A 15390-nucleotide genomic window follows, 5' to 3' on the forward strand; every position below is an offset into this window, starting at 1 on the left:
AAACCAGACAGTGTAGCCAACACTGGGCTGGAAAACATTCATTACCCTGGCGGGCTGCTCTGGTCGGTAGGTAGAGTCAGATGGAGAGAGTGAGAGGACTTCCCAACTGTGAGGACGACAGCAGGCCAACTCGTGTACTGTAACAAACCAGTGAGGAGCCGTGCCGGACATTTAGCTCTAATAGGCCGCAGTCTGGTGGGACTCCAAATGTCAAGCTGCTCTCTACAGCTGGAAGGACAGACAGGATGGAGTGACCTAAGGACAACAGTCACACCCAATACACATGCATGGAGATTCCTCGCTCAGGGGGAAGGTAACCATAAGAGACCAAGACCACCCTGTTGCTATGTCACCTACAAAGGACCAATGCTATGGTCCTGTGTACATCAGCTGGTAGAGCACGCTAGTGGACTCCACTCCCGGGACTAAACACATGTCACATGTTTACAGCATGACTGTCGCTGTCGACTAAAGCGTCTGCTAAATGGCATATATATATATGTATTCGATCTCACACCCTATACTCTACCTGGGGAAGACTGTGTGTGTGTGTGTGTGTGTGTGTGTGTGTGTGTGTGTGTGTGTGTGTGTGTGTGTGTGTGTGTGTGTGTGTGTGTGTGTGTGTGCGTATTCTGACTGTGGTTCTCCCCTCTGTACTGTACTGCAGCACAGGGTGGAGGGCTGCACTGCCTGACAGAGTGTAAACTGCCTCATCAATCTCTTTTATTCCTCCCTTCTCTTGTTTCTCTTCTCTCTTTCAGGCCTTCTGGAGGAGGGAAGTACTGTCTCGGAGAGAGGAAGCGCTACAGATCGTGTAACACAGACGTGAGTTCACGCGTTCCCTTTATTTTTATTCCGCTCTCCCTCTCTCTCTCTCTCTCTCTCTCTCTCTCCCTGTCTCTCTCTCTCTCTCTCTCTCTGTCTCTCTCTCTCCCTGTCTCTCTCTCTCTCTCTCTCTGTCTCTCTCTCTTTGTCTCTCTCTCTGTCTCTCTCTCTCTGTCTCTCTGTCTCTCTCTCTCTCTCTCACTCTCTCTGTGTCTCTCTCTGTCTCTCTCCTCTCTCTGTCTCTCTCTCCTCTCTCTCTCTACCCGTGCTGCAGCATTCTGTATGTTTTGCAGTTGACCAGCGGCTTTCTTAGGTAGACCAGACGGGAGAGCCTTACAGTAGTCAAGCCTGCTTGTAATAAAAGCGTGGATGATTCTCTCTGTATCGCCCTGAGAGAGAAACGGCCGCACCGTGGCAAAGTTCCTCAGGTGGTAAAAAAAAAGCTATTTTGGTCACATTCCCAATGTGTTCCGAATCTAAAATAACACCTAGTTTTTTTTTGTACCTGGTGTGTTGTCTTTACTGCCCGTCAATTCAAATGTGCGGCTCATTCTCTCTCTGTGTTTTGGCTCCGACAGTAAGTACCTCGGTCTTGTCAAGTTTTAGCTGGAGGAAGTTGTGAGCTATCCAAGTATTTAAATCACTAATACCGTCTCATAATTGATCCGTGGAGCTAAAAATCCACTGGTGACATGTAAAGTTGTGTATCGTCTGCATGGCAGTGAAAATCAATACTGTGATTTCTGATAACGCTGCCAAGGGGTAACATACACTACCAGTCAAAAGTTTGGACACACCTACTCATTCCAGGGTTTTTCTTTATTTGAATTTTATTTTTGAACATTGTAGAATAATTGTGAAGACATCAAAACTATGAAATAACACATATGGAATCATGTAGTAACTAAAAAAAGGTGTTAAATAAATCAAAATATATTTTAGATTCTTCAAAGTTGTCACCATTTGCCTTGAACACAGCTTTGCACACTCTTGGCATTCTCTCAACCATTTTCACCTGGAATGCATTCCCAAGCTTTTCCAACTTGAAGGAGTTCCCACATACAGTGCCTTGCGAAAGTTTTCGGCCCCCTTGAACTTTGCGACCTTTTGCCACATTTCAGGCTTCAAACATAAAGATATAAAACCGTATTTTTTTGTGAAGAATCAACAACAAGTGGGACACAATCATGAAGTGGAACGACATTTATTGGATATTTCAAACTTTTTTAACAAATCAAAAACTGAAAAATTGGGCGTGCAAAATTATTCAGCCCCTTTACTTTCAGTGCAGCAAACTCTCTCCAGAAGTTCAGTGAGTATCTCTGAATGATCCAATGTTGACCTAAATGACTAATGATGATACATACAATCCACCTGTGTGTAATCAAGTCTCCGTATAAATGCACCTGCACTGTGATAGTCTCAGAGGTCCGTTAAAAGCGCAGAGAGCATCATGAAGAACAAGGAACACACCAGGCAGGTCCGAGATACTGTTGTGAAGAAGTTTAAAGCCGGATTTGGATACAAAAAGATTTCCCAAGCTTTAAACATCCCAAGGAGCACTGTGCAAGCAATAATATTGAAATGGAAGGAGTATCAGACCACTGCAAATCTACCAAGACCTGGCCGTCCCTCTAAACTTTCAGCTCATACAAGGAGAAGACTGATCAGAGATGCAGCCAAGAGGCCCATGATCACTCTGGATGAACTGCAGAGATCTACAGCTGAGGTGGGAGACTCTGTCCATAGGACAACAATCAGTCGTATATTGCACAAATCTGGCCTTTATGGAAGAGTGGCAAGAAGAAAGCCATTTCTTAAAGATATCCATAAAAAGTGTTGTTTAAAGTTTGCCACAAGCCACCTGGGAGACACACCAAACATGTGGAAGAAGGTGCTCTGGTCAGATGAAACCAAAATTGAACTTTTTGGCAACAATGCAAAACGTTATGTTTGGCGTAAAAGCAACACCCTGAACACACCATCCCCACTGTCAAACATGGTGGTGGCAGCATCATGGTTTGGGCCTGCTTTTCTTCAGTAGGGACAGGGAAGATGGTTAAAATTGATGGGAAGATGGATGGAGCCAAATACAAGACCATTCTGGAAGAAAACCTGATGGAGTCTGCAAAAGACCTGAGACTGGGACGGAGATTTGTCTTCCAACAAGACAATGATCCAAAACATAAAGCAAAATCTACAATGGAATGGTTCAAAAATAAACATATCCAGGTGTTAGAATGGCCAAGTCAAAGTCCAGACCTGAATCCAATCGAGAATCTGTGGAAAGAACTGAAAACTGCTGTTCACAAATGCTCTCCATCCAACCTCACTGAGCTCGAGCTGTTTTGCAAGGAGGAATGGGAAAAAATTTCAGTCCCTCGATGTGCAAAACTGATAGAGACATACCCCAAGCGACTTACAGCTGTAATCGCAGCAAAAGGTGGCGCTACAAAGTGTTAACTTAAGGGGGCTGAATAATTTTGCACGCCCAATTTTTCAGTTTTTGATTTGTTAAAAAAGTTTGAAATATCCAATAAATGTCGTTCCACTTCATGATTGTGTCCCACTTGTTGTTGATTCTTCACAAAAAAATACAGTTTTATATCTTTATGTTTGAAGCCTGAAATGTGGCAAAAGGTCGCAAAGTTCAAGGGGGCCGAATACTTTCGCAAGGCACTGTATGCTGAACACTTGATGGCTGCTTTTCCTACACTCTGCGGTCGTACTCTTCCCAAACCATCTCAATTGGGTTGAGGTTGGGTGATTGTGGAGGCCAGGTCATCTGATGCAGCACTCCATCACTTTCTTCTTGGTGAAATAGCCCTTACAAAGCCTGGAGGTGTGTTGGGTCACAGTGCCACTAAGCCCAAACCAGATGGGATGGCATAGCAATGCAGAATGCTGTGGTAGCTATGCTGGTTAAGTGTGCCTTGAATAAATCACAGACAGTGTCACCAGCAAAGCACCCCCACACCATCACACCTCCTCCATGTTTGACGGTGGGAACCACACATGCGGAGATCATCCGTTCGCCTATTCTGCATCTCTCAAAGACACAGTGGTTGGAACCAAAAATCACAAATTTGGACTCATCAGACCAAAGGACAGATTTCCACCGGTCTAATGTCCATTGCTCGTGTTTCTTTGTTTCTTTTGAAGCATTTATTTGCGCTGCATTTTGTGGCTGGTAACTCTAATGAACTTATCCTCTGCAGCAGAGGTAACTCTGGGTCTTTCTTTCCTGTGGCGGTCCTTATAGGAGACAGTTTCATCATAGCACTTGATGGGTTTTGCGACTGCGCTGGACAAAGCGCTCAAAGTTCTTGACATTTTCCGGATTGACTGACCTTCATGTCTTAAAGTAATGATGAACTGTCATTTCTCTTTGCTTATTTGAGCTGTGCTTGCCATAATATGGACTTGGTATCTTACCAAATAGGGCTATCTACTGTATACCACCCCTACCTTGTCACAACACAACTGATTAGGTGAAACACATTAAGAAGGAAAGAAATTCCACATATGAACTTTTAACAAGGCACACCTGTTAATTGAAATGCATTCACTATTATTCTACAATGTAGAAAATGGGTAGGTGTGTCCAAACGTTTGACTGGTGTACTGTATATAAACTGAACAGTACCAGACCCAAAAATCGAACCTTGTGGAACGCCACAGTGTGATATGTTCACCAAGGGTGACAAAAAAACTCTCAATCTGTTTAATAGGTCCTAAAACCATTTAGAACTGGACCGGAGAGGCCAACCAACCTCTACAGTCTGTCCAGAAGGACATCAATGTCAACCGTGTCGAATGCAGCACTTAAATCTACGAGTGCAAGGACAGAGAGCTGTTTGGCATCTGTGTTGACTCTAAGATTATTTACCACTTGAAATAAGGCTGTCTCTGTGCTGTAGTGGGCACGAAAACCAGATTGGAATTTTTCAAAAGTACAGTTGGCACTTATAGTAGTTTAGTTGTTTGAACACCAATCCCTCCAGAATTTTGCTTAAGAATGAAAGGTTGGAGATTGGCCGAAAATTGCTGAGAGCTGAGCAAATCTAGATCACTTTTCTTCAGAAGGGGTTTCACCGTAGCAGTTTTTAGTGCAGCGGGGAAAATAGTGATTAACAATAGAGTGCAATTAAATACTGTTTTGAAGAAGGTGGTGGGGATAGGATGGAGAAGAGCAGGTAGAAGGCTTAAGTTGTGATAACACTTTTCTGAGCATGTCTGTATCAACCAGGGAAAATCAATCCCATAGTGCCTTTGTGTGGTAGGCTAGGGCACATAGCATCAAACTTCCTTCTCATCAGGTGTTCTTGACTGATACCCAGCCTAATGTTGGTTGTCTTAGCTCTGAAATATGCCGCAAACTCATCGCATTTAGATGTGGAGGAAAGTTCACACAGGTTTGCGGGGGGTAGGATTTATCAGGCCCTCAATGGTCGAGAAGAGCACTGTCTAGTTATTCTGATTATTAATGATCCAGTTAGAAAAAGGAGTCTGTCTGGCATTCATAATTGCCCTGTTATGTATGCCAAGTTGCTCTCTCAGAATACCTCTCAGAATATCAAAATGGACGTTCAACTTTGACTTTCTCCGCTTCCGCTCTGCCTTTCAGCAATTTCTCTTTCATTTATAAGTTTCCTCACTCATCCAAGGGGCTCTCTGTTTGGATGTGGCCTTTCTAAACCTCACTGGAGCTATGGCATCAATGGTTGCCATTCATTTGCGATTAACGTTATCAACTAAATCATCACAAGAGGAAGGCAGCATAGGTGGTGGAGTATTGTTCAGACACTCAATCAAATCTGTAGCAACTTCAGAGGTAAGATAGCGTTTCTTAATAATGTGTTCAGTATTACCCGGTGCTAAGGGCAACAAGGTAGTAGAAAATACACAGTGGTGATCAGATAAAGCAACATCAACAATAGAGGATGTGTCAATACAAAGCCCCTTGGTAATAACCAGGTCCAGAGTATGGCTGTGCTTATGGGTGTGCCCAGTGACATGTTGGATAAAGTCCATAGAGCTCAAACGATTCATAAAGTCATTGACCTTGGAGTCAGTCTCTATGTCAACATGAATATTAAAATCGCCCGGCACAATGATCTAATCACAGTTCTCAAGGACAATAGCCAATAGCTTATACAGGGTTATGGCCAGCACTGGTGGCTGACATTTAAACAGTATAGCATGATGCTCAAAAACCCTGTATAGTCGCCATACGAAATGTCCTTACAGCTGAGAGCATTAGTAAAAATAGAGGCTGTCCCCCCACCCCTTTTCCCTTTTCTGATAGAGTATAAAAAGCTGTAGTCTGAGGGGGAGGCTTCAATAAGATCGGCACTACAGTCTGATGACAGCTATGTTTCAGTGAGAAACATGCAATCATTTTAACGCTCAGTAATGAGGTCAACACGAGAAAAGTTTTACTTGTGATTGCTCTAACATTTAAAAGATCCATATTCAATGAGTGTGGGCCACTCTGCCCCTGGGGCATCTGCCTCAAGGTAACCAATGGAATAACAACCAAATTATTACAACCACATTTTCTTACAGTCTCCAATCTATCAGAATGGTCAGGAGATAACAGTTTGTATAAACTCACTAGAAGGCGGAGTTAAAGGAACATAAATGAGGTTGCTCACAGCAGTAGCCATACTGCCATTTGTACAGGAGTTGATATGGTTTCCAAGTCCTCTTTTGCTTATTCTGACAGGGAGAACTGGACCACTACCAGACCCTGTCCGTCAAGTCTCTAAAACCGTTTGCGATGTTTCTGGAAATAATCTGGGAACCCCAGCGGTTAGGGTGAATCCCGTCTCTTCTATAAAAAAAGTGCCGGTTGCTCCCACGGCAATTCAAAGTTGGTGCAAAAAGAGACATCCCTGTCGTTGCAAAGTTTCTTCAGGTACTCGTTCAGGGCACAGAGTCGGCTGAAATGTTACGAACCCCTTCGGTAGCATGTTTCTTATGAAATTGAGCCTCAGATATATTGTACTACAAGAGAGGATGTCTTTATTTTGTCCAGATGTATATACCCAGTAAGAAATACAGACTTTAGACTAACTGTAAAAACGCTATATTGTCGAAAAATGTACTGTTAAAATAAACTCACCTGATATAATTCCGACTTTGAGACGCTTGATATGCCCCCCCCCCCCCCCCCCCCGTCTTATTTTTCATGATCTGAATGGAAGAAGTGATCCTAGATCAGCACTCATATTCTTTGGATACCTTGTAAAAATGGGCCCAGAAGTTCACAGAAAGAGGTTGGGTGAAGTGATGGCGAATAACTCTGTTACCAGTATTCCCCTGGGTAGGTTATGTCTAAGAAGGCTTAAAAGGAAGCATGGAGTTCCTGATTGACCATACAGTCATGGCTATATACTAAAAAGAGAAGATGTAAGAGAGCTTTCCTGGTGGCATTGTCACGGCCGTCGAAAGAAGTGGACAAAAGTGCAGCGTAGTGAGCGTACATATTCCTTTTATTCATAGAAAATGTCACCAACAAATCAACAAACAAAAAAACAACCGTGAAGCTTAACAGGGCTATGATGCCTCTAACAAAGTTAACTACCCACAAAACAACAGGTAAAGAAGGCTGCCTAAGTATGATTCCCAATCAGAGACAACGATAGACAGCTGTCCCTGATTGAGAACCATACTCGGCCAAAACAAAGAAATACAAAAACATAGAAAATAGAACATAGAATGCCCACCCAAATCACACCCTGACCAAACCAAAAAAAGAGACGTTAAAAGCTCTCTACAGTCAGGACGTGACAGTACCGCCCCCCAAAGGTGCGGAATCCGGCCGCAAAACCTGAACCTATAGGGGAGGGTCTGGGTGGGCATCTATCCGCGGTGGTGGCTCTGGTACGGGACATAGACCCCGCTCCACCTCTGGCTCACCCCACTTTGGTGGCGCCTCTGGTGTGGGGACCATCGCCGCCGACCCCGGACTGGGGACCCTCTCTGCGGGCCCAGGACTGGGGTCCCTTGTTGCGGGCCCCGGACTGGGGACCCTCGCTGCTGGCCCTGGACTGGGCACCCTCGCTGCGGGCCCCGGATTGGGCACCCTTGCTGGAGGCCCCGGGCTGGCCCGTGGAGCAACCTTTAAAGAACTTAGACCAGGTGTTCTGTCAGCATTCTTACAACATTAAAGGAATAACCTGTGCAGCCTAACTTGTAAACATTATATGAATGTCATCACAATTGAGCATATTTTGTGTTTTGGGAACCTACAGTGCCTTCAGAAAGTATTTATACCCTTTGACTTCTTCCACATTTTGTTGTGTTACAGCCTGAATTCAAAATTGATTACAAAAAAATGTATCTCACACATCTACACAAAATACCCCATAATGACAAAGTGAAAACATGTTTTTAGAAAGTTTTGCAAATGTATTGAAAATGAAATATAGAAATATCTCATTTACGTACAGTGGGGGAAAAAAGTATTTAGTCAGCCACCAATTGTGCAAGTTCTTCCACTTAAAAAGATGAGAGAGGCCTGTAATTTTCATCATAGGTACACTTCAACTATGACAGACAAAATGGGGAAAAAATCCAGAAAATCACATTGTAGGATTTTTAATGAATTTATTTACAAATTATGGTGGAAAATAAGTATTTAGTATTTATTTTTTACATAGGAGCTACCGAATGTCTTTTTTGGTGAGTTTGGAATGTGAAAGAGAGTCATTGTGCAAATGAACAATGTTTTGACTCATGCAGTACTGGCTCTCCAGTACTGGCTCTGTGAACTGTGGAGTCTGGAGTTGCTAGGGCAACCGGCCTGCCTGCTCTGCAGGGAGAATAGGGGGGAGGAGCAAACAGATTGAGAACGGAGAGGAGAAAAAACGCAAGGAAATCAAGATAGCAGTGGCAGCTGTACAAATAACTCATCCAAAGGGCTTTGCCTTCTCAAACATGGCAGAATTCAAACATAATATGCTGCCCCCGTCACCGTATTAATTCAGCCACTTACTCAAATAGCAAGTTAAACTAAGGGTCTTGTTAATAACGCATAACTCTGCGTTTTTCACGCAGGTCGGAAAATATAAAACTCCGAAAAAATATCTTGTTGTGTTTTGTAAACACAAGTCTATGCTTATTTTTGTAAGTTCTGCTCGGCATCAGACTAATATTGTGCTTCAGTTGCACTTGTAAACTCGGATGAGAATTCAGGAAGGGACATTTATATCTGCAGACAGAGCTCCGACTGATGTGTAACTTATTTTCTCCTATACCTTACTTGGTGTAGCCAGACTATTTTTCTCAGGTAAAATGCAAGACAAACTTTAAGCAAAACATTAGGACATGTAGCTGGCTCCATTATTTCTATGACAGGCCTAAACATTAGAAATATCATGGCCATGCATCATTTTCTTTTTACAAAAAAAGATCTTGCTTTTTCATTGTAAGCTCATTTACTTGTGCAGCTGCCAGCCAAATAGCATGATATTTTATTTGATTTAACCTTTATTTAACTAGGCAAGTCAGTTAAGAACAAATTCTTATTTACAATGACCCCGGCCAAACCTTAACCCGGACGACGCTGGGCCAATTGTGCGCTACCCACTTCTGCTGTCATCTCATGAAAATGAAGCTATTTTATGTCGAATGTGTTGCACTAATGTATTTTCTGGAAAGGAAAACTATAGTTGCCTGCCCTTGATCACTCTATTAAAGGAAAAAAGAACACTGTTGACTTTCAATATAAAACGTGACCCCTGTCAATACACAGTTGGACTCACCTGCTCATGCTTTCTCCTTTTGTGCTATTTACAAACAAACATGTGACTGTGCTGGGGAACTGAGTAAGCTTTATATAATGTGACAGGTGAAATAAGAACGCAATCTGCTTTATCTCCTAACACATTGCACAAGTTGACTGCAGGTATTTACTTAAAATATAGCTACAAATATTAAAATGTATAGGAAAAACTTCAAAGAAATAGTTTCAATGGTATTGACGGAATTGAAAAATTCTTCCCTGGCTATTTCCAAATACGCCGGTATACGGTATATACTGTATACTGCCCAAGCCGACTACCAATAGATGCCCTTCTTTGTGAGGCATTGTAAACCTCCCTGGTCTTTAAGGTTGAATCTGTGTTTGAAATTCACCGCTCGATTGATGGACTTTACAGATAATTGTATGTGTGGGGTTAGGACTGTGGCGGTCACAACATTTTGTCAGCCGGTGATTGTCAAACAAATAACTGTCGGTCTCACGGTAATTGACCGTTAATTACCATAAACACATTTAGCATCTCCATTTCCATGCCAGGTAGGCTATACTCTTGTTGTAAAGAAAAGCAATGTGCCTAATTTGAGGAAAGTTGAGAAATAAATATAGTAGACCTAGCCTATAGAAAACTGATGGGGTCCTCCTATTTTTAATAGAGGCCATCACTCTGTTTTCGCACGCAAATGCATAGTATATAGAAATGTTGCGCAACATGAGCTCATGGGCTTTCATGAAGTGTTTGGTTAGATTTGCGAATACATTTGCATTGATGTCAGACTGATTAGAAGGACAATAGAGTGCTGAGTACCAGGCAGTTAGCAAGTTTGGTGGGCTACTAATGACCATCAGCAGCGTCAGAGCTTGGAGAAGCCTAATTACCATGACTAAACAGTCATGTGGTCATGTGGACTGCCTTCATGACTCGTGACCACTGGTGTGGCGATAATAAGGTCGCTATAACAGCCCTATGTGGAGTACAGAGATGAAGTAGTCCTTCAAAAATCATGGTGAACACTATGCAACTTATTATGTGACATGTTAAGCAAATTTTTACTCCTGAACTTACTTAGGCTTGCCATAACTAATGGGTTGAATACTTCTTGAAAAGTTTGTGGTCAAATGCACATCCTTAAAAACATAGGTGCTGGGTTAATGAAGAACATTAGGAAAGAACAAGAAGGACCGAACACGGTTAAAGCTCCCAATTCACCGCTTTATTGACAGCGTTTCAATCCAAAAGCTGATGCAGATCCGTTGGGTGAATTGTAAAAAATATAATTCCACTTTGACATTATGGGGTATTGTGTGTCGGCCAGTGACACAAAATCTCAAATGAATCCATTTTTATCTGTAACACAACAACGTTTGGAAAGGTTTAAGGCGTGTGAATGCTTTGTGAAGGCCCTGTATCTCTTGTAAAGTACCCACACTGTTCCCACAGTCAAATGAAAGGTTCTGGGAACCTTTAAAAAAAAACTCAGAAAGACTGTTTTGTCAATATTCCTGCAACATCCAAGGAACGTTTTGTGCACACTGATTTTGTGCAAACATTATCTGAATGTCATCACAACTGGACAGTTTTTTGTTTTTTTGGGAACATATCTTTTGCAATGTCCCCACAATGTTCCCACTGTACTGTTCCCACAACCTAATGAAACATTTTGAGAACCTTTAAAGAACAGACAAAAAATTGTTCTAGGAATGATCTTGTCATATCTGGTAAACGTTTTTTTGCACCCTAAAATAAACATGGTTTTTATACAAACACTGTAGAATCATCAGCACAACTGGAAAGTGTTTGTGTTCTCAGAACATTTGCCGCAACCTAACGAATGTTCTTGGAACTTGCACAGAACCAGTTTTGGTTTGCTGGGAAAACATTACTGGTACATTGTGTTATTCCATTACTTGAAAACCTAGTTAGAACATTTGGGGAACGTTCTGTTGTGGTTGTTACAGATGTTGTGCAAAACATTTTAGTGAACGTTAGGAGAAAAAAAATTTATGTTTGGTTTTGGGATGTTATCATCCTTTAGATAAAGGAGGAAGAAGATTCTAAGAAGGCTTGCCCTCCTGTGAAGGGTTAAGTTGTTTGTTCCCTTTTGCAAGAGCAAAGTAAACCTCAGCCATTCACGGAAGGCAATTACCTGCCTCTCTGACTCTGTCAAGGTACTGAATGGAGTATCACTGACTTTGATTGATGGAAGATTTAACGCACGAGTGGTTTTGGGATAACAGAGAGCACTGAGGATGCTAAGCTTGGTGAAAACAATGGTCAAATAAATGCTTTTGTCCAGGTGATTTTAGGTTTTGTTTGTGTTGAAACAACGTTTGAACGTCCCAGTAAGATCTTATTGTTGCACACAACGCAATGCAAAATGTTCCTTTAAATTCTATGAAAGTTAATTCAAGTACCTTACTTTAGTCCTAAAAAATACTTTGAACAAATATTGTGTATGGCTGCAAACTCAACCCCCCCCCCCCCCCCCCCCAGCAGCCCATTCCTCCTAACTATTTCAAGGTGGGCCTTTTTTTTTCTGAAGCTGAAAATTGAGCCAGTTAGGAGGCTTGTGGATAGTCAACCACAAATCTTAAAAATAACAGTTGAGAGCAAGCATCGAACGTTTACTTTGGAAAACAAACATCGTCCCAGACCACCGTTTCATTGCCCCGACCTTAGTGTGTCCACAGAGCTCCTACACACACACACACACACAAACACACACACACACACGTGCACGCGCACGCACACACACACACACGCACGCGCACACACACACACACACACACACACAATCACACACACGCGCACACACACACACACACACACACACACACACAATCACACACACACACACACACACACACACACACACACACACACGCACACGCGCGCACACACACACACAATCACACACACACGCACACAAAAACACGTATCGTAATTTCAGAGAGAGCAGAGAGTGTAGAGCGAGTCTGGCGTTGACAGCTCTGGCCTGGACATGAAGCCTTGTAGTAATGAAGGTCAAACACTGGGAGTGTGTGTGCAAATGAATTAAGTCATAACATACAGACACGCTAGACTAACCCCACGGCTATCAGAGGAGATTGCTAGCCGCTAGCCATGGGGTCTGAGCTAAAGGCTAATCTCTCCCACAGCGCTGACCGGCGTGGTGTGTATGTGAGTGTGTGTGTTATGACTTCATTCATTTACACACACACACTCCCAGCCCTCCCCTATGGCCTGCGGTTCCTGCCCTGGTCATTGTTCCCTGCTGAGCAGAGGTCAGCACTCAATTGTTCTCTCTTTCACAACAATGAGATAATGCTGACTCCCTCCCTCCCTGGCACTGTCCCCTGTCGCCAGTTCACATAATCCACCAGGACTGTGTTAGGGATAATCAACATGTCACTTCTAAATGTCATCGGTGCGTGTGTACTATTAAATGTCACCTCTTAATGGGAAGCAGGACAACAATGGAGGGTGGGAGGCCTGCTGGGAGTTCCTCTGTGGTGGCTGACACAGACATTGTGTTAAGCAGAGTGGCTGGAGAAGACGCTGGTTACGATAGGAGTGACTGAGAGGGTCCATACCTTACAGTTCTATACTTCTTATAGTTCCCAGTGCATAGCAGGAAAAACTCACTATTGGAGAAGAAGAAACAAACTCAAGCACATTGGCCGCATTTGATGTAGCCTCTTAGTTGTCTAAGCGCTGTCTCGATCAACATCACACAAATGATTCAATCACTAATCTTAACCCAGTACCGTATTTCACTCTGCCTTTTCTCACCAGAGCTGCATGATGGAACTGACTGGGGATTGGCCCTTACTTCAATAATAATGAAAGTCAGTCACCCTTTCCTTCAGCTGGGTTCAGGCCTGTAGTGCGTGTGTGCCTGCGTGTTTGTGTGTTCAGGCCTGTTTATCCTTCTCTACTTTCAGCCTGTGAAATACAGTATATAGCTTTGACCTGAGCTCACTGAGAGTCTTTGTTTGTCCCGAGGGAAATTGCTGTTGGCCCTCGCATACGCACACGCACACACACGAACACTCACACACATACATTTACATGGACATTTTTAGTTATTTAGCAGACGTTGTATTCCAGAGCGACTTACAATTAGCTGGCGTTGTTACCTTCAAGTAAGTCTCTGTTTTGCTAGGGTGTTGGGGATGGTCGGATGGGCGTAAGCATCTGCCTCTGATTCCAAAAGGTTGCCAGTTTGAATCCAGCGATAGAAAGTTGTTTTTGAGATGTAGTTTATTTGCCTGTCCCAAACCTTAACCCTTACCTTAACCATTCAGAGTTAATGCCTAAACCCTAACCCTGTCCCAAACCTTAACCCTTACCTTAACCATTCAGGGTTAATGCCAAAACTTAACCTTGAACGCACATTTGACGTTTGTGGTGTGGGATTTATTTACAATACTCTGTAAAGAGGTAGGGTTTCAGACGTTTTTGGAAGATGGGTAGGGACGCCGCTGATTGGGATGCCAGGACAGAGAAGCGCTTTGACTGGGCTGAGCTGGACCTGCCAGGTGGGATGCAGTCCAGAGCCTGAGACCTCCAGCCCTGAGAGGGTGGAGAAGGAGGATCTGATGGTTCACGGTGTCGAAGATCCAGGAGGAGGAGAACAGAGGAGAGAGACTCAGCGTCGGGAGAGCGGAGAGCCTCCGTGACAAAGCTTGAGTGGTTAGGGTCAAGAAGATCGCTCTGAGAGAGATAACGAGAGACTCGGTCAGAGACCGCACGCTCGACTGTTTTGGAAAGAAAAGAAACCAGGGATACCGTCTATAGTTTTTGCCGTCAGAAGGGTCTGACGGCAGAGTGTTGGTTTCTTGAGGAGGGGAACCACTCTGGCCATCTTGAAGTCAGAGGGGAGGCAGCCAGTGGTCAGGGATGAGTTGATGAGGGAAGTGAGGAATGTGAGAAGGTCTCCAGAGATGGGCAGGTTGTCGGGTGGCTGGACATCACTAGTCACACAATTTCATCTGGAGAGACAAGAGAGAAAGTTCCCAGACAGAGAATGTTTTCAACAATAATGTCTTTGCCTCTTCCCTGATCCAAATGGAGAGCCTTCCAAGGCATAGAACACCAACCTAAGCCCTAACCCCATCCCTAACCCCATCCCCAGCCCTAACCCCATCCCCAGCCCTAACCCCATCCCCAGCCTTAACCCCAGCCCTAACCCCAGCCCTAACCCCGCCCTAACCCCAGCCCTAACCCCAGCCCTAACCCCATTCCTAACCCCTTCCCTAACCCCATCCCCAACCCCATCCCTAACCCCAGCCCTAACCCCATCCCTAACCCCAGCCCTAACCCCATCCGCAGCCCTAACCCCATCCCCAGCCCTAACCCCAGCCCTAACCCCATCCCCAGCCCTAACCCCAGCCCTAACCCTGCCCTAACCCCATCCCCAGCCCTAACCCCATCCCTAACCCCAACCCCATCCCTAACCCCAGCCCTAACCCCATCCCCAGCCCTAACCCCATCCGCAGCCCTAACCCCAGCCCTAACCCCATCCCCAGCCCTAACCCCAGCCCTAACCCCAGCCTTAACCCCAACCCCAGCCCTAACCCCAGCCCCAGCCCTAACCCCAGCCCCAGGCCTTACCCCATCCCCAGCGCTATAACCCCAGCCCTAAACCCATCCCCAGCCCTAACCCCAGCCCTAACCCCATCCCCAGCCCTAACTCCAGCCCTAACCCCATCCCCAGTCCTAACCCCAGCCCCAGTGCTAACCCCAGCCCTAACCCCAGCCCTAACCCTAACCCCAGCTCTAACCCCATCCCCAG

At 44.3% G+C, this 15390-nt stretch overlaps 1 protein-coding gene across 1 annotated transcript in view; it reads left to right on the forward strand.

Annotated features, from left to right (window-relative positions):
- The window catches only part of LOC115128750 (A disintegrin and metalloproteinase with thrombospondin motifs 6-like), a 169969-nt gene that overhangs the window by 123283 nt on the left and 31296 nt on the right, over positions 1 to 15390 (forward strand). Inside the window, exon 13 of the mRNA XM_065017611.1 lies at positions 762 to 825. Coding sequence (XP_064873683.1) covers positions 762 to 825 — 64 coding nt within the window. The remainder of the gene's footprint in view (positions 1 to 761; positions 826 to 15390) is intronic.

This window comes from Oncorhynchus nerka, linkage group LG4 (assembly GCF_034236695.1).
Source record: "Oncorhynchus nerka isolate Pitt River linkage group LG4, Oner_Uvic_2.0, whole genome shotgun sequence".
In the NCBI taxonomy this organism is placed as follows: Eukaryota; Metazoa; Chordata; class Actinopteri; order Salmoniformes; family Salmonidae; genus Oncorhynchus; species Oncorhynchus nerka.